Source organism: Carassius auratus, chromosome 9 (genome assembly GCF_003368295.1).
Source record: "Carassius auratus strain Wakin chromosome 9, ASM336829v1, whole genome shotgun sequence".
Taxonomy (NCBI): domain Eukaryota; kingdom Metazoa; phylum Chordata; class Actinopteri; order Cypriniformes; family Cyprinidae; genus Carassius; species Carassius auratus.
In genome coordinates, this window is record NC_039251.1 from 24890793 (window position 1) to 24914076 (window position 23284).

Sequence of the window (23284 nt, forward strand, 5' to 3'; positions counted from 1 at the left end):
AAATACGATTAGACATGTTTAAAGTGATGCATAAAATCCAAAAGTGTCAGCAACATCCAAAAATATGTACACGTTCTGTCTTCAAACATTCATCTTCATGGTTGGCTCATGGTTTGCTTTAGGACAAAATTCTGGAAAACAAGATTATGTGAGAAAAAAAAAGCATAATTCTTTTAATATTCTTTACAAATGTTCCTGGACGTGCAGTAACACTTGATCTGCACTTATGTCCATCTATATTTTTGGTCACAATTATATGAACAATCTTTCTGTTCAGAAACAAATATTTGTATGGAAGACAACTCCAAAGACTTTTAGACCATGTACTCCAGAGCAAATATTATAATGTACTTTCTGTTTGATGACACTACAGATAAGACTCTCAGAAAAAAAACAAAAAACTGTCTCTGGGGCGGTGCCACTTCAAAAGGTACTAATATCTAAGTACTAATATTTTATATGCACCCTTAAAAGGTACAAAAAAGGTTGTACCTTTATTTTTTCATGAGATGTTTGCAGAAATGAAGGGATGGTTTATTTGAGAGATAAGAAAGAGAAAAACAGCAGTCTGCCTACCTGGTGTGATATGAAATGTGGATGATTGTGGAGAGGGAGCCCTCCACTGGTGTTAAGAGAAAAGTGCCTCAACGCCTGCAGGAGTCAAGACCAGAGCCTGGAGCAAATCAGAGAGCGAGACGATTCCCATCACCACATCCTCTGTGTCCACCAGCACGAGACGGTGAACCTGGCAAAAACAGCAGAAGGATCTATAGTCAGAGTGGTTCAATTCTTGAAGGCTATAATATAGAAATTAACTATTTGTTTTACTACCTCAGCCTCAGCGATCCGATCAATGATTGTTTCGAGGGTCTCGTGAGGGTAACACTTCAGCACCCCCTCAATGCAGCACATGCGGCTCTGAATGACCTCCTGCATCGTCATGTTCAGGTTGTTGTAGCTTTTCTGTGCAGCCAAATTCTGTTCATGTAAATGCAGATGATACCAACTTTAGACTTTGCTTGGTACAGATGAAATAATTTGCTGTAACAATCATGCGATAAAGAGGTGAGGATGTGAGTCTACATACAATGACGTCAAATCTGGAGTAAAGTGCTACCACTTTCCCTAAAGAGAAAGAAAAATGTCAGAAACCACATGGAAGTCCTTCAGAAGCTGTAGATGTTTGTTAGGAAAGAAGAAAAAGAAAAGCAAACAGCCGTACACAGTACCTTGCTCGTTGACGACGGGCAGGGCTGAGACCCGTCGCTCCACAAATACTGATAAAGCATCATAAACAGTTTCCGTCTCCCTGATAGTTGCAATGCTCTTGAATGTTCCGATGTTCACTTCCTCAATCCGCTTCTGTAAGAATCGTGGCTTGGGGACCATCGAGCCCTGAGATTCATAAAGCAAATTCTCATCATTCATTAAAGAAATATGGGGACAGGCAACAAAAGCATTTCGTGACAATCTCATGACAAATCATACGTGTTTGGCAAATAGAGGTCTAATTATTTATCTGTTTAGGCCCCACTGGTGTTTTGGTTTGAGAATTAGTTCAGGTTGATCCTCATGCTTTTTTTTTCCAAAAATCATTTTCCATATGAATAATGTGGTACGAATGACGTGGCTCGCTACTTTATGAAATAGCTTCGTTTTTCACTAGATGGAGTTGAATGTACACTCAGTTGTTATGATTTGCTAGCCAATATGACACTTGTTTTAGAAGTATACTGGCACCTATTGGTGAATATGCAGCATTGCATAAATTGAAGACAGCCATTAACTTAAAGGGGTCATCTGATGCTATTTTAAAGATCAATATTTTGTGTATTTGGTGTATCAGAATATGATGACATGCTTTAATATTTAAAAACACATAATTATAAAAAAAAATTACATTATTGTAGGTCCTCTATGCCCGACTCTCTCAAACTCATTGTTTTCTACAAAGTCCCTCATTCCAACAAGCACAGTCTGCTCTGATTGGCCAACTGACCCAGTGCATTGTGATTGGATGAACACCGCAAGCACTCGTGGGAAATGTAACGCCCCTTTCCATAATCGCAAGCTTCATCTTTCAAAATAAATGTAAAGACAATAATAATGTCCTTAGTTTTACCATCAGTTTAAACCCGAAAGGGGAACAGAGTGGCCTGACAGACACAGTGATGAAGCTTGTATGTGGGCGGTTAAAACAGCTGACTCCACTGCGATGTGATCCCGTCTCTCTGACTCTCTCTCTCTCACACACATGCGCACACTCGATGCGCAAAACTCTGAATTAGAAAAGTCAATAGCAAATACTTAAACTAATAACACAACATATTTACAGTAGCTGATTCAGAAGCGCCAGATTGTCACAGCAAGGTCAGAATGACCTCCTCTCCTAGGTTCACGAAACAGTCGTCCATAAAATGCGTTGCTGTTCTGTTGTAAGTAACCTTAAAGATTCCTAAATGCATTTTGCTTTCACCTAGAAACACACAGCATCTGCCTGACATGGCTGCTACAACACTAACTACTGTTACTGAAACCACAACTGCTTTTTTTCTAGGCGGCATCATGCAAATATTTCCACATTGTGACCTAGATATGTGGGGGAGTGTTTAAATTAGCCGTTGGGGGGGGGGGGGGGGGTGCATGGCAGAGTCTTAACTTTGATAAGGAATATCTCTTTGGATTTGAGACTTTAGTCTTTGCAACTTCAGAGATCTTATCTATAACCAATCATCTTGTTACACTCCAAAAGTGAAAGTAGAACTTGAAATCGCATCATATGTCCCCTTTAACCTTGTATGCATGCCTGATAATGTTGGAGCATGCTCCTAATGAGACGACGGATGGTGTCCTGGGTTATTTCCTCTCAGATCTGGACCAGGGCATCAGTGAACACATTAACACTAAAGCAGCTGAAACTGATTATTAACAACCAACTCTGTTACTTAACTTACCATATCAATCAATAAGTTTAACTGACTTGATGCTACACTCTGATTAAAAATGTTCCTTACATTTTTTTGAGCAGTGTATATCAGCTCAAATGAGGCAACCCCCTCAATATAGAATAAAGGCGAAGACACTGTACATTACCAAAATCTTATGGCGAAAAAGGTCTATTGTCAATAGTAATGATTCCGAAGTCAAACCAATCAGAAATCATTCACCCTCATGCAAAATTACCAGGCAAGTGGATTCCTATTAAAATGACTGGACTTTCGCCAATAAAAGCTTGCAGAATTATAGTAAATGTGACTATATTTTAAGACAGCTTTTTGTGTTCTCACTGAAGTTTTCATACTTTTAAACAGTATTTTAACCCTTTTTTTTTTTTTTGCACTTTTCCGGATAGGACAGTGGAGATCTGACAGGAAAGTGGAGATCTGACAGGAAGTGAGTGGGTGGGGTGGAGGGTGGGTGGTGTTGGGGGATCGAGAAAGGTCCACGAGTTTGGATTCGAACTTGGGACACCTGTAACGCAACTGCGCTATATGTTACTTCTCTGCCTAAGAAGTTATAAGCACTGACAGTAGTTTAACTTTTTAATGATTTACTATGACTGCGTGCACAGTCAATGAATAGTAATATTAAAAGTACAACATAAAAGCTCTTACAAAGATGTGTAAGAACTTGAGGATGCGTTTATGGGTGAGTATGTGGAGGACGTTCCCTGATTCTGGATCTATGACGGGCAGCCGGTGAATCTTGTTCTTCAGCAAGGAATAAATGGCTTCGAAGAGGCTGCCAACAGGAAACACAACTCTCTGTCACTGGAAAGATAAAAGAAAAAGAAAGGACAAACAAAGTGCTGTAGAGGTCCTGCTTTACCTGGAATCAGGTGCGATGCTGATCAGGGAGTTGAGAGAATACTGTAGATAGACCTCTGAAAGAGGGAACAAATACAGCTACTACTTTAAAACATTACCATGTGTGTGGAATTACATATTTATCCTCAAAACTATGCACAATCACCTCTCCATGTTTCGATCTTGTGTTCCTCCAGCTCATAGATCTGAACCTAAAACAGAGAATATACATAATCTTTGTTTATATCGGACATATAATTCTGAAAACACTATCATTCAAACGGTAAGGTTTTTTAAAATGCTTTTGAAAGAAGTCTCTTATGCTCACCAAGGCTGAATTATTTAATCAAATACACTGTATAACAGCAATATTGTGAAAATCTATTACAATTTAAAATCACTGTATTCTATTCTGAACTATTTTCATTTATTCCTGTGATGGCAAAGCTGAATTTTCTCTAGTCTTCACTGTCACATGATCCTTCAGAAATCATTCTAATATTTGCTGCTCAAGAAATATTTCAATGTAATAAAACAGTTGTGTTGCAAAAACCGTGATACATTTTGAAAACCATGATGCATTTTTCAGGATTACCAGGGGAGATCTGTAGTAACGATGGAGAATGTTGATAAAGTCTGTAATGGTGAGCATCCCTGCAAAAACAGAACACGATCACTTTGAATCCAACTTTAAATTTCAATTCAGCACTTAATTCATTCAATCTGATCTGAAACGGACTTGACAGTACTGCATGTAACTAGTTACTAAGCATTGTAGTTTGAAATTAAAGTATCAAGAGGCCTAACATTAGCATAAACATACTAACTCTCACTATGCACTGAAACAAGAACACTCTCCTGCGCCCAAGCTGCCTTTCAGTAGGAGGACATGCTTTCTCATTAGCATGGCTATAATTACTCCCAGAGAAGGTTCAGGGGATTAGAGCTCTACCCTGCCATTTCCCACCAGATACCACAGCCCAGAAGCCACACTAAACTTAGAAGCTGGCATTGATGGAGGGGACGGGTGTCTGTAACAGTCCCAGACACTGACACTGCAACAAATCAAAGCCATGTCAGCGGACACATGTAGAGTATGTATACATGGTGTGTCCTCACTTGTATGGTACTGTTCAAAGGTTTGGGGTCAGTAACATCTTTAAATGTTTTTGAAAGGCTGCATTTATCTGATTGCAAATACAGTATAAATTAGAATTTGAAATAACTTTTCTTTAATACATATTTTAATATTTAATTTTCCTTTGATGGCAATAATAGCTGAATTGTCAGCACACATTACTCCAGATTTCACTGTTACATGCTACTTCAGATATCATTTGAATATGCAGATTTGCTGCTCAAGAAACATTTCTCATAGTCCAAACTGAACAGTGATGCTTAATATTTTTCATGGATACATTTGTCAAGTATCATTTGATGAATAGAAAGTTCAAAAGAACAGCATTTATTTAAAATATAAATCTTTTGTAACAATAAGAGTTCTTTATTTGATCATCCTTGGTCAATTATATATATATATATATATATATACACACACACACACACACACACACATACAGGTGCATCTCAATTAAATTAGAATCAGTTTGTAACAATAAGAGTTCTTTATTTGATCATCCTTGGTCAATTATATATATATATATATATATATATATGTGTGTGTGTGTGTGTGTGTGTGTATATATGTGTGTGTATATATATATATATATATATATATATATATACACACACACACACACACACACACACATACAGGTGCATCTCAATTAAATTAGAATCAGTTTGTGGCACTGCTGAGGTGGTATGGAAGCCCAGGTTTCTATGACAGTGGCCTTCAGCTCATCTGCATTTTTTGTTCTCTTGTTTCTCATTTTCCTCTTGACAATACCCCATAGATTCTCTCTGGGGTTCAGGTCTGGTGAGTTTGCTGGTCAGTCAAGCACACAAACACCTGTCATTTGACCAAGTTTTGGTGCTTTTGGCAGTGTGTGCAGGTGCCAAATCCTCCTGGAAAATGAAATCAACATCTTCAGAAAGCTGGTCAGCAGAAGAAAGCATGAAGTGCTCCAAGATTTCTTGGTAAATGGGTGCAGTGACTTTGGTTTTCAAAAAACACAAAAGGACCAACACCAGTAGATGACATTGCACCCCAAATCATCACAGACTGTGGAAACATAACACTGGACTTGAAGCAACTTGGGCAATGAGCTTCTCCACCCTTCCTCCGGACCTTGGTTTCCAAATAAAATACAAAACTTGCTCTCATCTGAAAAGAGGACGCAACATTCCAGTTCTTCTTCTCCTTAGACCAGGTAAGATGCCTCCGATATTGTCTGTGGTTCAGGGGTGGCTTAACAAGAGGAACAAGGAACTATTCCTTGTAAAGTTCACTCAAATTTTTTTATCGATTTTGCTTGACAATCCTCATAAGGTTGCGGTTCTCTTGGTTGATTGTGCATCTTTTTCTTCCACTCAACTTTCTGTTAACATGCTTGGATACAGCACTCTGTGAATAGCCATCTTCTTTGGCAATGAATGTTTGTGGCTTACCCTCTTTGCGAAGGGTGTCAATGATTGTTTTCTGGACAACTGTCAGATCATTAGTCTTCCCCATGATTGTGTAGCCTAGTGAACGAAACTGAGAGGCCATTTTGAAGGCTCAGAAACTTGTGCAGGTGTCTTGAGTTGATTAGCTGATAGGCATGTCACTATATTCTAATTTGTTGAGATATTGATTTATATTGAGTTATACATAGCAAAACATCAGTCCAGTGCAGCTTATCTGGTATTTATAAATAACTGTTTACAAAAACAGATTCAAGAAAATCCCTTTGGCGACAGAAATGTAATATCACATCTCATCCATTAAGTATGTTTTCTTTCTATCCTGAATCAAAACTCAAAATGGATGGCATACTTGGTTATGGTTTGCATGTGCTAAATGTTTTAGTGTGTATCATGCTTGCTATTCCTAATACGGGTTTATGGGTGAAGATGCTGCAGTGACATTATAAGATTTCAGTAATCTGATGCAGGCTCACAGCTGAGCAACCACACTTCAACAGGCTCAGCAGATCCCCAACGTTTGCTTACCTACAAAACACTGCAGCTTGTTATCCCACAAAGGTGCCGCTCTGACCCCATTTGAAACCAGTGCAAAGAATGCTTTTTTCACCTGTACACATCACTCATATATTTCAATGTTTGTATTAAACATCTTAAATAAGGATATTTTTAATTGAAGTCAGTCTACTAAAACACTGTAGTAAGTACATAAGCACACCTGCAGCGTTGTGTCAAAGATGACCAGTTTGGAGCTCGTTGGAATGGCATCGTAGCAGCAGTGACTCATGAAGAACTTGGCATACACGTCTGAGTCAGGGCCCTGGAGAGGCTCTTGAGAGGGACACAGAGAGGGAGACCCCTGCTGCAGGTCGGTCAGTCTGCAGCTGTGCTACACTCATATAATCGGATGTACCCTACTGGTCAAACATCACAACTGCAGTCCAACTCATCCTTTTTGCGGTTTCATCAAATTAATCACACTTATTATGGCACAAAAAAAGTATACTTGAGGCCTTATACTCCACACTTCTATGGAAATCTAGCAATTATATATATTTGCTAGATTTATAATGTTAATAACTGTGGAAATGCATCATGACCTCTGAAAATTAGCCATTTGGCAAAATCTGTAAATTATATATTTCAGGTATAGCAAGATCATTTTAAGAGAAGTACTGATTCTTTTATCCACAAAACTCTTTTCACCTTTTTTTTAGGCTTCCTGTTTATAAAAAAAAACCAATGATTTATTAAAATCACAGTTAAAGGGATACTCCACCCCAAAATGAACATTTTATCTCTTTAATAATCACTGTAATAATTAATGGAAATTATACACAAAGTCTTACAGTATGTTATAGTTTCAGAAATTTAGCATTATGGATACACACATCTACAACATTTATAAAAGGATTATATTAAATGAACAAAACAAATATAAAATTAAATAATTTAGCACTTGAAAACAGAATTTCAGAGACCATCGCTAAGAAATGTTCATGTTCATGTTTAAATTACGAAATGCACAGGCAGGTGTAAAAAAGATACTGATAGATACCTGTCCTCTTCATGGTCAACCCCTCATCCTCCATAAAGGGGAACTACAAAAAGAACAGAGAATAAAGGGTATTTTACTAAAAGGTAATCCATACGCTTTAAAAAAAGGAAAGCAATCAAAAGAAGTAATGAGGACCTAGCATCATCTGATAGCTTACCTGTTCAAAAATATAAAGAGAAACTTTAAGCAACAGGTTGCTGAGTATTTGTTCACCCAGATTTTTTGTTTGTTTTGGTAACTGCCTCAAAGCTACTGTAACTAACTGAACAGTTACTGATTATACAAGTTATTTCCGGTTGTTAAATTTGATTCATTAACCGATAAAGACAGTCCAACAGTTTCACTGTTTGTATCACTGCACCTGTCTGTGTTTGTTCCAGCAGTAATTATGCTAATTTTTCAGTGACTCTTCTGCATGTTACAAACTTCCACCAGTAGATGGCAACAAGTGTCTTTAAAAGTGAGTCACTGAATCACTCATTTAACCGATTAGTTCAAACACATTGATTAATTCAGGAGAACCATTCTGCTTTGAAATATTACCTACAATCATGCAATTGGTCTGAATTATTACATAGATTGATTGGTATTGTGATATTGCTTAATTGCAGCACAGTCCTTCATTTTCTATCTAGAACTCAAATCCTGCCGCAGAACACTGTAGACTAGAGACAGATACATTATTTTTACAGTATGACCAGAGAGATAAATTAGGTTACGTATAACATTCCTTACATACTAACCATAAATCATTAAGATATATATTTCAACCCAAATTAATTAACGTACAGACTCAATATAAGTGCTCAGATTTCTGTATATTATTTACACTGAACTTAACCTAAAACTTTAACAATAGTCTTTTGCTACTTTGCAATCACTGGTATTTCAGGAAATGCACATACAGTTAATTATTATTAGAAATAATGATGTTTTACGGCAACATAACCATTTCCACGGAGGCCTTGTCTCCATGCACGGTTCAGATCTCCAAAAATAACCTCAAACATAAACACAATGTACAAAGCAACCAGAATAACTGGTTATTCAAGTTATCGGTTGAATCCACTAATTTTAGGTTATCGACACTGAAACAAGCCTGGGGGTGCAGTTTGCTTATTGACATTAGCTTTTTAAACCACAGCAAACATATCAAGTTGATATGGCAAAATTTTCACAAGCAGTAGACACTAAACTGGCTTAACTGTTCATGGAATAGGATTTCCTTCATCTGAAACATATGCGAGAACTCATACAGGTTGCTCTTTGGGTCTTACCTCCGTCAGAGGGTCCATGTTCAGGGGTCCCGCTGTGAAACAAACGCATTCAGTGCTTGAGCTGGCCTGACCGGAGCATATTTCAGCTGTGTTCTTGTCCCTCTGCAGAGCACGATCTAAATCAGGAGAGAAAGCCGGCCCAGGCACGCAGAGGGCTGGACGTGGGACGGGGGGAGGAGAATCACAGATGTTGTGGCTGTGTACACAACACCCCTGTAAGAGACCTGGATGGTATGAACATGACACAGCACAATCAGGACCTCAATCTATAACAAAATTACAAAGGAATTTAACTTGAATTGAATTATTAACTCATGTTTAACGTAAGACCAGTCAGCTGAAAAGAATACTGCTGACATTAAAGACCACTGTAAAACCATGACCTGCAAGATGATCATAAAAAGGTCTTGTCAAGTCTAAAAAAGACTTGTCTCCTGTTACCTGATGATTACAGTTGGACCTCTTGTTATCATTTCACTGTTCGAAGCTGGATTAGGCCACAAAGTGGGTTTAATTGTCACTGGATACATGTGTTGACAGTAAAAAGTAGAATGAAGTTATAAAATAATTGTAATTAAAAAAAATAATAATTCAAAATGCATGTCTTGTGGTTGTGGAAGAACATTGTGTGGGTTGTGCATCGGCTGTGCTTCTCGGTGCAGATTAAGGTTTCGTATTAAAAAAATATGATATGATATGCATGTGAGCAAGAGAAATTTCTGTTGTATCGAGTTATTGGAAACATTAATGTTTTTAAATAAATTACTTACAAGTTTGCATTGCAATTTGTTAACATTACACAAACATTTCTAGTCACGTTTCTATGGTCAAATGTTACAAAGAACTCACGCTACTGTTCGAGTACCATATTATTAAAAATGGTTTTTCATGCACCCCGATCATTTTAACCCTTAGATTTACAGGACTTTTCCAGGTCTACATATAAAACTTAGCCTTATTTAGTCTTCCTCTTTCATCCAATACTTTGGGGAACCTTTGGGAAACCTTCTGAAAAGGAGAGGGAGGGGGCAGTTGTTGAGGGGGTAAATAATAATAAAAAATATCTGGATTTACACATTTTAAAACTTGCTTTGTTTTAGTTTAATTTAATTTAAGTCATCCAGAGGCTTTTTAGGAAGTTTGCTGATGCCCACAGAGCCCTGGTTAACAACTGCTGTACACTGTTTGTGTTTGCTATAAGCAATAGCAAAAATATCACTGAAGTAAACAAGACTGTCAGTACCCAATAGTAACTAAACACACACTAAAGGGAATCTGCCCCTATGAGACACTATTTCTGTAAACCATCTATGCAGTTGAAATACCAGTCAGCCAAGTAGTTGTTGCATAAAACAGTTGATATTCTCAAAATAACCCCAAGCACAAGTGTGATCAAGATCCGCAGATGACTCTTAACATTCAACTCACTTTTGAGGAGCTAATAAAAATGGTCCTGAAAGAATGAAAAGGTCATATTTCAAATAGCAATTTTAATTTAAAAACATTAACCTGAGCATGTTGTCTACCTTGAGCAGGGCATACAAATATCATTAGACATATAATAGTGATTTTATTTTTACAATAATATCTCTTTTCCAAACTTTTCACATTTCATCCAGTTCATTTAAAATAATCAGCTCAACAGATGCCTGTACTATACACAGACCTGTGATTTTAACAATGCAAAGTATCTATAGGCTGATGTGGAAACAATCAAAACTCCAAACAGGAAGAGATTATTCCTCCAGCCACCCGCATGCACTGTGTATTTTCACCTGTTGGTGTGGTCCAGCATTCAAAATACATCTGGTAACGCCAATCCATTTAGCCAGTTCATTTATTTAGTCTGCTTTTCAGTCTTATCCCCCTCCAAAGGCAAAAAAGCACAACTGTAGGAGCTCTGCTTGGAGTGTCACTAGATGTGACGTGTATACACACAGTTTGGAAGCTCTGAATGTCAAGGGTTGTGGGGTGAAGCTCAAAGGTCATCGTGAGAAGTCAGGCTGGAGCTGGAGGTGGGACTGGGGCTCAGGCTGGTGGTGCTCAGCAAACTCATGTCTGGAATACTCATAGTGACTGACTGAACCTCCCGGTCAGACGAGTCCTCATCCTCAGCATCAGACCTCGGACTGACCAGCACACTGAGGAAAAACAGACAGAGACATGAAGCAAGGTGTAAGTTGTACATAAGACCATCATAAGTCAGTGTGAGATAGGTGTAGGTGTGTGTGCATACCCAGATCTAGTCATTTGAGGTCTGCGTCCGTGATACGACTTGGAAGACCACTATGAATAGAAGAGCAAGCATAAGAGAAATACACCGACAATAAAATCATTAAAACAAGGTTCACATAATAAATGACAGACACATTTCCACTAAGTTTTTATTCATATTTTGAATTTAGATGTTGAATTTTGCCATTTTTTATATTTTATTAATATGATTTCAATATATCTATCTATTTAAAAAAAAAAAAAAAAAGTATATTTTGTAATATTAGCACACATCTAGATACGGGCCAAACTTACATCAACTGATTATACAATGGTCACCGAAAAACTAAACAAAACGAAAAACGAAAAATGAAGATCTGCACTTTGGTCTCTAAAATCTCTAAGTTCAACAAGGCAGCCATATAAAACAAGAGTCTTTTACAAAACAGCTATTGCAGTAAAGCTGCAGAAACATCAGTACTTACGTGATGAACAGAATCTGCCAGGTTGCCCAGGTGTACCCTCTTCTCACACAAACCCCTCAGCAGATTGATACCTAAAAGTATGAAAAGAGTCAAAATGGGTAGCGAGTTACAGGTCACAGCACTGTGCAATGCAAACAAACACCTTTGCTCCTGCTGAGCCAGTATTTCTGCTCCCATTGGTTGAGGAGGATGTTGAGGTAGCGTGGTTGCTCAAAGAAACAGAGGTAGCGGGAGGAAGCATGAGAGGGAAAAACTCGCTCAAAATCTCCTTTGCGACACAACTCGTCCTCACTCTCTGCCAGCACACGCACATCATCAGGTGTCAACACATCCAGGATTGTTGCACAGAAATCCTGAAAACAAAGACATATTTCATTCAAAAGTGTGTGGAACTGGGATAAGGCAGTCATTAGTATTATCAGTTACTACTAACTTGGATAACTGGACAATATTTTTTATATTTTAGCTTAATTGGATAGTTCACCTTCAGTTGCTGGTCTCCTTTGACTCGCATAGTGTTGTTTTCTATGGAGGTCAATGGGGAACAGCAACTGAAGGTGAACTACCCCTTTAAGTGATCATCAATGATCAATATCTCAGTATGTGATGAAGGCGAGGTGTGTCTGAGTACCTGCTCTCCAAAGCGCTGGCTCAGATAAAAGGCTCTCTTTACTTTCTCATCAGTTGAAACATCTGATCGCCATTTCTCTCGCACCGCCCCACATAAACTGAACAAAATGGAGTAAAACTTAAGTTAGAAGCAACAACTTATTTAAGAATAACAATAAATAAATGGATGGTATACCTTTAAATTGACGTTTAAAGGTTTGAGATCGGGTACGATTTTTTAAATGAAAGAGGTTTCTTAGGATCACCATTTCTTTGTATAAAATAAAAACAGTGAAACAGTAATATTTTTTAAATATCATAATTTATAATAACCTATTTTTCATTTGATTGCATTTTAAAATATAATTTATTCCTGTGATGGCTAAGGTGATTTTTTTAGCAGCCTTTACTCCAGTCTTTATTGTACATGACCCTTATTATTATTATTATTAATGTTCAAAACAATTGTACTGCTCAATATGTTTGTGGGGAACCAAAATGTTTTTATTTCAGGATTTTTTTTTTGCCCTTTATTTGACAGGACAGTAGAGAGACAGGAAGAGGAGAGGGAGAGAGAGGGGGTACGGGATCAGCAAAAGTCCACGAGCTGGGACACCCGAAAAGCAACGGCACTGCATGTCGACTTGTTGCCCACAAGGCTATCGGTGTCGACTATTTCAGGATTTTTTTATGAAAATAACTTCAGAAGAACAGCATTTATTTCAAATAGAATTCTTTTAAACATAATAAAAAATCTTGCTAAGTAAAAGTGTCAATTTCTAAAATATATATATTTACTGACCCCAGACTTTTAAACGGCAATGTACAGCAACATAAGTGCATACAAAGTTTTTATTAAACACATGCAAGAGCAGAACTGACCTGTTAGTGGAGCTGCTGGCACTGGAACTGGATGGTACAGTATCTTCTCTCAGCGGCAACACAAAGCCAGCGAGGTTCAGCAGGTCCCGTATCATCTGACCCTTGATGCTAACATCCAGCGGTGTGTTAGAATGGAGGCTAGAGAGAAACCGAGAGAGAGGAAACATTATGAGAGTGATATTTGCTATAGGGCAAAGCAGGATTCTGTGGAACGCAACAACTTGGAAAATAAAATTATGAAAAGGAAATCTTCTGGTCCAGTGCATTAATGAATCCATATTTTGAACTTATAGGTAACTGATAGAGTTGGGGGATGACTAAAAGCAGTACTAGTGACACTTCTTCACAACTTTGTAGTGAATTTTTGTATTACAGTCACCCTTATTTTTGTGTGCCAAATAAATACGGCTCTGATTAATTCAACACATGATATAACCCAATTTATAATTTTATTCCTGATGTCATTACTCCTGATGTCAGTGTCATTACTCAGTCTGAAATTAGTAACAGAGACTACTCTTGACTACTGTACATTCTGAACAACTTAAGCTCCAAGACTTCCTGCATGCTGTACCTGGGAGAGATGTTCACCTCCAGCACCCATGGCTTCAGACTCTCATCCAACATGATGTCAAAGCCAAACAGCTCATGACAGCTGTAGGAAGAACGTACATGCATCTTCACCCGTGAGTTCACATATGGGTCACACCTGTCATATGAAGAGACAACACACTCAAGTTCAGTTTGGAGGAACATGAATGTGCGCACATCCACAAGAACAGTCTAAAAATACAGAACACTTACGTAATGATGGTTTTGATGACCATATCTTTGATCTCGTCCCAAATGAGAGTGGTGTCGACACCTTGAGAGCCCAAGTACTGCCACAGCGCCTTCAAGGCCCTGAATTGAATAAAACCTCCATCATTAGACTGTATTACAATTCTGAGACCAGTTTGATTATTTTGAGGCCATGAGTTGCCTGCTGATTAAATCACAAAACCTCTTATCTTACCAGTGTAGGACAGACTCGTCCTGAATTCATAAGTAATATCTCTTTATTCTTACCATTTATGGCCCTGACAAGCCTTATCATCGCTGTTACTCTGATACTCGGAGTTCTTCTTATTTACACTGTAGTTTGTAAGGTGCATAAACTTGTTGTTGAGGGTCTTCATAGAAGAAGAGTATCTGTGTTGAATTAACAAACAGAAAACACCCATTTAGATGAGCAAAGTAAAGATTTGCACACTGTTAAATACTTTTAGATAAATTACGTACTGATGATTTACTCACTTGCAGCTTGCGAAACGGACTAGTCCATCATTAAAGATGTAAACACGGAGTGGGTCATAAGAGGTCACATACACATAGATGCGTAGATCAAACTTATTCCCACTGATGAGGTAGGGCTTGTGAAGATACCTGCAGAAATACATACCACATTACTTAATAGATCACAAACCGGTCTCAATTAGGATTCAGAAGTGATCTATGGTCTTCCAACTAACTTCTGCACGAGGAGCGGTCTCTTGCGTGGCATTTGGCTCCACTTGTGAATGACCTGAATGCCAACTCCACGAGCAGATGCAGGCTAAGTGAGAAAAATGGCAGCACGTCAATGATAAGAATGTCAGAGAGTAATTTCAAAACAACACAAGTGATGAAATGGTACCGGTTTGACAATCCATTTCTGCTTGCTGGCTCCATCCTCCCAGGCCTTCCTTAGCAGCTTGATATCCTGTGGGAGAATGAAGGAGCATGGGAAGAAGCCAAACTCTCTTTTGCCAAAGCGTGCCTGCATCTTGGACAGGTTCCTCCAAAGTCGGTCCTTCCGGCCGATCTGAAAGGAGCCTGGAAAGTGGTTCAGCTGCCAAACAGAAATGCATGCTTGTTAATACTCAGCTGACAAGAAAGTATAAAGCAATAACAAAAGGTATCAAAATACCGACTTGACAGATCATTTAAATGACAATCACAAGGTCATTAAATTTTAAATTACATTTTATTACACAACGGTAATACACAGATGGCAAAGCACTTCAAGTTTCCAATCCCAATCTCACCTTCTGAAACTCTCTAATGGCCTTGAACCCTGGTGACTTCATATGGTGACCCCAACAGCCAAGCCAATCGTGACTCACTAGAAAAAAGACCAACACATGACAAACTGCAGACGGAATACTGCAGCGTAAATACATGACAACTTCTGCACACATTTTTGCCCCAAATTGCAGTCTAGATGAGTATGTACTGCAATTCAAAGCCAGTCTGCAAACTCTGACAGAATTTTACAGACATATGCCAAGTGTATAATTTGTGAACACTCTAAAAACACTAGGGCTGCATGATATATCGAAGTTATCGAAATATCACAAATCTAAATAATCGCAATATGCATATCGTAAGGGCGTGTGATACCTGAAATATTTTAATCATAGACTACTTAAATCAAAACACTACAAAAGCTTGACGTTACAAAGAGATAAGTGCAATAAGCGGCAGAAAACAACTCTTTGCCATCTCGTCTTGCTGTCTGACTAACACCTTGCACAAGCCAAATTCCGCATCGCGTCTCTTCAGTTCTGGTGCACACGTGCAAAGAACGCTGTTTCAGACGGCACGAACACCGAGTTGCTTTGTCTTTTTTGCATTTCCTCATGTTTGAGCAGACACAATAGTACCCATCTCAAAAATCATTCACGTAAACGCAGTTGGTTATGTTTTAAATGAATGTAAACAGTAAACATATTGGTTTACATTTGTCATTAAGAATATAATACCCAGTTTTTCTCTATAGCCATTCACAAAGTTAAAATCTATGCTACAAGCAGTTTTCACACTGAACATCACAAAAAACCCAATGTTACAACAAGAAAGCTGTCGACTCACTTTTGGTGGCTTTGAAGTGTGATCTAGAGATGGTGTTTTTCACAACATTGGGGGTGACTGTAGTTATCTTCCATTTGAGCAGCTTCCTCTGTTCAGCAGGCAACAGCTCCACTGAAGTCAGGAGAAATTATAACAACATATCGTCTCGAAAACAAGAGCTGATATTTAAAAGAGAACAATGTGTGTTTAACGATCTGTTCATATTGTGTCGGACATTGGTAATAAAGAGTCCTAGAAAGTCAGTGCTTTTGTGAGTGTATATGCCAACCTCTTTCATTGGCAGTGCTGAAGTACAGCGTGGAGGGCATGTGGGGAAAGAGACTGGGAACAAGTGCAGGTTTCTCCACCAGATCCCCATCCACATCAGGACTAATTGGTTCCTCAACACTTAAAAAAATAAAGAATAAAAACACAAGAAACATTACCAGGACTTTCTACACTTTCTGGATAATCTGAAAATGCTTTAAGTTGCCAGCTGTAGTACTCTAAGTTCTGTTGTACACACAAGATTCAAAAAATGAGCACAGAAAATTGCAACTCTCTGACATATTACCTTAAGTGAAATACGATCACAAAGTGGTCAAGAAAAATCACAAACCATTTTTGAATTCTTTATGCAAAAGAATCTTATACTGTGTTTTAAGGACGTCAATAGCCAGCTTCCTCAAATAAAAACAAACCACTTTAGATAGAGAAAACAGTAAGAAAATGTTCAAACTATTTAAAATTTACTAAAATCTGACACTCAGATTGATGAAAGTAAATAACTCACGTCATGTAGAACCGCTGAGGTTAATTCAAAATGGTTAATCACACTGATTTGATCTGAGTTTGAGGTTACACTCAACATGGGCCTTTACTCTGAGTGGGAAAACTAAACCAGAAAACACCTACTACAAACAAACAAACCCATCAGCTGGACGTCACTTCATGACAATGCCTCCACAGGCCTGACAATTCACTAGAGACTCATTTTCCTGTTATAGAGGGATAGTTCTACTCTCACACAAGAACAATTGTGGGACTTTTCTACAGGCCTCTGGCTTTTAAAGCTTTTTTTCTGACCGCAACCACTAGAACAAACAAAAAAAAACTGTCCAGTACTCTTCTGTGTTATGGTCATCACCATAGTAATGTCAGGTGACTAGAGGAGAAACATGCAAAGTTATAAGACCCTCTAATGTAATATAGCTTCCATAGTTACCCTTACGTTGCACTCTAAATCTGTCAAAAGTAACCATTTGGCAGATCACCAGCAACCAGCACAAAACCAGGATTAGCTAACAGAAAGAGAACTGTGAATCACCAAAAAGACAAAAACGGGGATTTGCTAAATAGAGAAGCTAAAGTCTGAGGTAAAACTGTGTGTACAGAAAATATTTTTGGGAAAATTTCAATTTTGTGGTAAAAATCAGCCACATTAAAATCTTAGTCAATCTTTTGTTCGTTATCTGGCTCGGCTCGGTGTTCATCTTCAGTTCTCTCTTCACATCAGTTCAGTCTGTGTACTGTTTGAGTGCATGAATTACTCCTGGATATTGGTTTGTTTTAACTCCGAGGGAGTGTCAGCCACATTAAAAAAGTTAACAGCTTGAGTCATTTGTCGATTAATGCGTATTGGAGACGCGAACAGTTTAAAATGATTCAGTTCAATTTGGTGAACTGGTTCAAGAAGATCCAGTTACATCGAGTGATTCGTTCGCGAACCAGATATGACAAACTGCTTTGTTTTGAACTCTCTCACAACAGACACGGAAGAGAAGACAATGATGAATAAAGTCATAGTTTTTGCTATTTTTGGACCAAAATGAATTTTCGATGCTTCAAAAAATTCTAACTGACCCTCTGATCTCACATGGACTACTTTGAAGATGTTTTTATTACCTTTCTGGACATGGACAGTAGACTGTACACACAGCTTCAATGGAGGGGCTGAGAGCTCTCAGACTAAATCTTTAAAATATCTTAAACTGTGTCCCGAAGATAAACGGAGGACATACGGGTTTGGAACGACATGAGGGTGAGTTATTAATGACATAACTTTCATTTTTGGGGCGAACTAACCCTTTAAGCAAAGATCATGTTCCATGAAGATATTTTGTAAATTTCCTACCGGGAATAGATCAAAACCTAATTTCTGATTAATAATATGCATTGCTAAGGACTGCATTTGGACAACTTTAAAGGGGATTTTCTCAATATTTTTTTTCCATATAGTTATGTCTCGGTCAAATATCGACCTATCATAACAAATCATAAATCTAAGGAAAGCTTATTTATGCGGATTATGTATAAATCTAAATTTTAAAAAATTGACCCTTATGACTCGTTTTGTGGTCCAGGGTCACAGTGCCTTGCCACAGTATATATTTTGCTTTCATTTTATTAGAAGTAGGCCAACATTGCCCCCAACGGAATTAAAACTCCTTACTAAGTGGGCATTAGGACCTGGGGGTGCTATTACTGTTTATTATATCTATGAACTGTATGTGCATTCTCAGTTTAAATGCAGCGACCCAAAACAGTGAATCTAATCACCATTCTGGAAACACTTCAAGAATGATCCACAATGCTGACGTGATCTATTAGCATTGTTGACATGATCTAATCGCTAGCACACCTTGAACTCATGTGAGTTAATGTATTCCTCTTATCGGCTAGACATATTGGCATCATTTTTCAGATTTTTTAGGATGCAGATACTTAAATTTAAAGCCATTATCGGCCGTTTCCAATATTGGTCGGATAATATTGTGCATCCCTATTTATAATAATTGTATACATTATCTTATCCAATAATTTATAAGAGTTTTGTTCAATAATAAAGCAGTATGATGACTGTATTGAAAATAAATACTGGTATTTTAGAAGTTGCCCTCATAAGAGGAGAGGCTACCAAGGCTGGAGATTAAACCTTAAAAATGTTAACTATTTCCCTGACTTCATTTTACAGGTTGATTACTACCACATTTTTAAGATAGATCAATAAACACTTAATAAACACAATGTAAAACAGTGAGATTTGTCCTGGAGTACTGAATTTCTATTTACTTGGACAAGGTTGCCATTGATGTTGTTGAGGAGATGTCACAATCATCTGAGTCAACTGTAAAGCAAAAAGTAGCATTAGATTTTATGAAAACAATCAGAAAATGAAAGAAAAAAAATTAACCTTAAAGGGGTCATTGGATGCTACATGCACAGTTGTTTGAACTGAAATGTGTACTAGCATTGTATGTACACTACTACCCTATAATGATAAAAATCCATCCAGGTTTTTTTTTTTTAAGCTCGTTAAATAATTTTCCCTTTCTCAAATCGGGCCGATCTCAGATGCCTGTCTGCCCTTTCATTAAGACCCTAAAGATTAATTTCAACTTGTGGAATATGGGCATCCGATGACCCCTTTATACAAACACATATTGATAATGAGTTGTGGCTACACATTTTTATATATGCTGAGGTTAAAGCAAAAGAAAAAAGCAGTTCCGTTACCATCATCACTGAAGTCATTCTCTAGCTTATCTGGAAGCTCCTCCTCATCACCGTCTAGAAGCATTCCCTGTCTGAAAAGTGAATTAGAAGGGGATTAAAAATAACAGACATGTGACTTTTACGGTGTAAGATTCACAATATTTGAGAGCTTTAAAATTATGTCCAAAATAAATTTAGTTTTAATAATTCAAACTAGTCTGAATGACCTGATTTACTAAAACAAATTAAGACTTCCCATCGGCACATTACTTCTAGACATACAATACGGTCTAAAAGTGAGGAATCAGAATAAGAAAGCTTTTTTGAATGAAATGATCACTTTTTCAAAAAGGACCCTTTAAACTGATTAAAAGTATATAAGACAATTAAAACTTCAATTTCCAATTTTCTTGAAAACATTCTATTCATATATACATATTGGTAGAATATAGATAAAAAAAAGTTATCAAATAAAAACATTTTAAATTACAGTTTTTGCAGTGTTTTTATCAAACACAGCCTTGGTGCTTATAAGTAACTTCTTTATATACATAAAAGCTCCTCAACGCCACATTTTTTAACTGTAGTAAATATACAAACAGTTAATTAAGAAGTTCCACACACCTCTGAATCTCATGACTTTCCTCCTCTTCTTCGTTAAGTGACATGGGGCTCGCGTCCACCTGAGAGGCCTGATAGCATTCCTCTTTTGTGAGTTGAATGGCAGATATCTGGTTTATCACGGTGTAAACAGATGGCGGTTGAGGAGAGGCTATACCATGGCCAGTCACCTCTGGAATGGCACAATCACCTCCCTGTGTCTTACCATCACATATAGCAGCAGACGGGCACTTCTTATCCGTTATATCAAAACTGAGAGCACTGTTGGTTTCCATAGGTGCAAAACAAGACTCCTTATCTTCATTAATAAGGCAGATAGGTACAGTACTGCCTGTGAGATGTTTTACGTTGCTCACACCATTGAGTGTCCGGCCTCTTGCATGTACATTGATTTTGGTGAGTTTATGCACAACGGTGGCAGCAAACTCTGCCTCAGAGCTGATTTTAGTCTGAGGGGCTTCATTGACACCGTGTCCCACACAGCAATCCAGCTCTACTGCTCTAGTGTCTTCCACGGTGATCTTCTCAAACTGCTTTAAATCCTTGGCCGCCTTGCTGTAGCTCCACGCTGTAGTTGGCACGCTGGGTTGGAGAGGTTTTGTTGCATCGGTTTTGAGTCCTCGTGAATGTGTTCCATTGCAGCCGGATACGATATTGGCAGGACCGTGCAGGTCAACGGTCACTTGTTTGGAGTATGTGGGCATTTTGGCATTTGGGGGCCGCATGACTCCATTGCTGTTTTCCCTTAGCTTGTTGCTCGTCCACGGCAAAGACTGATTCGTAGGCATGGTTTTCTCAATTATGACCTTTTGAGAAGACGACTTAGGTGGGGATGGACTGGCAGGACAAACAGACAGCTGAGGCGAAAAGGCCCTTTTTCCTAACAACCCTGACTTGAACCGAAATGAATCAAGGGTCCAGTGGGTTTTACGGTGGCTATGGCATGAAGCGGGAGCAGCGTTAATATGTGGCAAGCTCTTCGATAAAACACTGCGAGTCCTTAAACCATTACTAGCAGCACCATTCAAAGAAGTCGCACTTGTGCTCTGTATGCGGCTGACTCTTACTGTAGGCACGTGTGGATAGGCAAGTTGTGCAGGGATCCCTGAGACACAGATGGGCTGATCATACAGCACTCTCACATTCGGCTGAGGCACCGAATCACCTGCGCCGCCCTGCGATCTCTTTCTTTCAGCATTGAAGGAGCCTCGTGCACTGGGTGAATGCACTACTGCCGACTTGGCTTGGATGACGAGGGCTGGCCGAGATGCCCCATTCCTTATGTCTTCAGCTCCACCGGAGGCCATTAATTGCCATCTCACACCCTCCTGGCATGGGCTCGGGCAAACACATAAGTGAGGAACCAAAGGATAGAGGGGGCTGCAACTGTAAAACGGAGAGAAATAACACCAGTTACTGGCATTTTAACTCTATTTTGTTAACACCATTATTTAACAATCAGATATGGCCAAGCATTTGATATTCTTGATGCTTCTCTGCTGGGCTTCATTATGCACTGTCCTGTTTCCTTTACGGTTCACAGACGCACAGAAGTGAAAGAATTAGGAATTTAAGTAGATAACATTTAAATCTTACCACCATTTGTGATCAACAATAATATTCAAATATTTTACTTTTTTTTTTTTTGAGGAATTTCAATATTTAAAATAAATAAATAACTAATAGAAAATATATGGGATCACTTACTTAATTCATGTAATGAATAACTGAATGTGATGAAACATGGAGCATTAACAGAACCGTTGTCAGCAAATTGTTTAACAAATTTATGTGCACATTTTAAAAATTATATTTGAAATCAGTTAAACATTTTGGTTCATTAGTTTAAAAGTTTTAGTTTCTTATTTATTAAAAATTTTTAATTATTGAATCCCTTAAAATAAAAAGAGACCGTAAATACTAATGATTATCTATATAAAATACTATTTATTATAGTTACATTTAGTAAAAAAAAAGTCTAATAAAAGTCTCAATGCAGACAGTGATATCACACTTGCTAGCAAACTAGTTTTACTCTACACAAGCACAATCAAATATTTCAGAGTAGAACAAATATATTAGAACAGAAAATAAATAAATACATGCATACAAATATTGTAAATACATTTTAAAAACACTTTTGAATATTTCCAGATCTAGAAAAATATGTTTGATTGTCCGTTTAATATGAGAGTGAACTAAAAGAAAAATTCCTATCAATATTATTCTCAAGATTTCTAGACACATCAACAGAGTGTTTCAAAGACTTGATCTTTTCAGATACCTCAGTCCGAATTCCGCGAGATTAGCTAAAACATACACCTCCTCTCACTGTAGACACAAACACCACGTTGTTATAATTATTAATTTAATATTTTTGTCTTCCATCGGTCTGGCATTGAGCTTTCAATCAAGCCAACACACATGAACGAGGCTTTACTGTTGTAAACAAAGTCAAAGGAGACACACAGGCTGTGACTCAACCTGCAGTCTGTTGCCTAGCTAGACGGGCTTCTGGAAACGATAGCCACATTAAATACTGCCAACGCAGGCAGCGCACTAGATTTTGAGACGCGGCCAAAGCGAGGCTAACCGTTAGCGTGTTAGCTTACCACACAACACTCGCAGCACAATAGGGTTAACTCTCTCTCTCTTGCCACACATCACCAGCGTCCTGTGTACGAGACGAACACGTTTTGTGTAACACTAACGTTCATTACTACACAAAGACTTATGTCTGATACACGCGTCTTACCGGCTCGGGATGACAGGGCAATTTGTAGTGTTGCCCTGCCTCGCTCAGAGAGAGTGTCGTGCTCGAGAAACCCGCCTCGTGCTGCTGCTGCCACACACACAATGTATATATACAGGCTTACTGTC

General features: G+C 38.2%; 2 protein-coding genes across 7 annotated transcripts; both read right to left on the minus strand.

Moving 5' to 3' along the window:
* Positions 1–576: 576 nt before the first annotated feature.
* prkag3b (protein kinase, AMP-activated, gamma 3b non-catalytic subunit) lies at positions 577–9401 on the minus strand. 4 transcript variants are annotated; one of them, XM_026272226.1, is made up of 12 exons: positions 9228–9401; positions 7951–7993; positions 7111–7223; positions 6921–7002; positions 4402–4460; positions 3973–4018; positions 3829–3883; positions 3615–3741; positions 1230–1395; positions 1088–1125; positions 832–978; positions 577–745 (listed from the first exon to the last, which is right to left on the minus strand). In XM_026272226.1, the coding sequence occupies exons 1-12, from the start codon at positions 9243–9245 to the stop codon at positions 629–631; spliced, it is 1011 nt and encodes a 336-aa protein (XP_026128011.1). In that variant the 5' UTR covers positions 9246–9401; the 3' UTR covers positions 577–628. The 4 variants fall into 4 exon arrangements, with proteins under 4 accessions (XP_026128011.1, XP_026128014.1, XP_026128013.1 ...); XM_026272229.1 differs by having other exon boundaries at positions 7111–7254; positions 9228–9383; XM_026272228.1 differs by having other exon boundaries at positions 7111–7306; positions 9228–9382.
* A 1301-nt stretch (positions 9402–10702) lies between these two features.
* On the minus strand, positions 10703–23284 carry LOC113108868 (tubulin polyglutamylase TTLL4-like). Of its 3 annotated transcripts, XM_026272232.1 has the most exons (20): positions 23160–23259; positions 23017–23078; positions 20408–21790; positions 19805–19875; positions 19361–19415; positions 16578–16696; positions 16310–16420; positions 15484–15560; positions 15093–15287; positions 14929–15011; positions 14714–14842; positions 14486–14608; positions 14222–14320; positions 13992–14126; positions 13418–13555; positions 12558–12654; positions 12069–12279; positions 11927–11997; positions 11464–11513; positions 10703–11368 (listed from the first exon to the last, which is right to left on the minus strand). In XM_026272232.1, exons 3-20 carry the CDS (start codon positions 21709–21711, stop codon positions 11206–11208), a joined length of 3231 nt encoding a protein of 1076 aa, XP_026128017.1. In that variant the 5' UTR covers positions 21712–21790; positions 23017–23078; positions 23160–23259; the 3' UTR covers positions 10703–11205. The 3 variants fall into 3 exon arrangements, with proteins under 3 accessions (XP_026128017.1, XP_026128016.1, XP_026128018.1); XM_026272231.1 differs by lacking the exon at positions 23017–23078 and having other exon boundaries at positions 23160–23284; XM_026272233.1 differs by lacking the exons at positions 23017–23078; positions 23160–23259 and adding an exon at positions 22689–22968.

What these genes read in the sequence shown, in the direction of transcription:
- prkag3b (XM_026272226.1), bottom strand. An exon ending in AGCATCGCACCTGATTCCAG is followed by an intron (nt 3,742 to 3,828) that starts GTAAAGCAGGAC and finishes TCCTGTTGGCAG; the next exon opens with CCTCTTCGAAGCCATTTATT. An exon ending in TCAAGTTCTTACACATCTTT is followed by an intron (nt 1,396 to 3,614) that starts GTAAGAGCTTTT and finishes TATGAATCTCAG; the next exon opens with GGCTCGATGGTCCCCAAGCC.
- LOC113108868 (XM_026272231.1), bottom strand. Translation starts at nt 21,711, where the DNA reads ATGGCCTCCGGTGGAGCTGAAGACATAAGGAATGGGGCATCTCGGCCA. An exon ending in GTCATCAAAACCATCATTAC is followed by an intron (nt 14,127 to 14,221) that starts GTAAGTGTTCTG and finishes TTCATATGACAG; the next exon opens with GTGTGACCCATATGTGAACT. An exon ending in CTGGCTCAGCAGGAGCAAAG is followed by an intron (nt 11,998 to 12,068) that starts GTGTTTGTTTGC and finishes TCATACTTTTAG; the next exon opens with GTATCAATCTGCTGAGGGGT.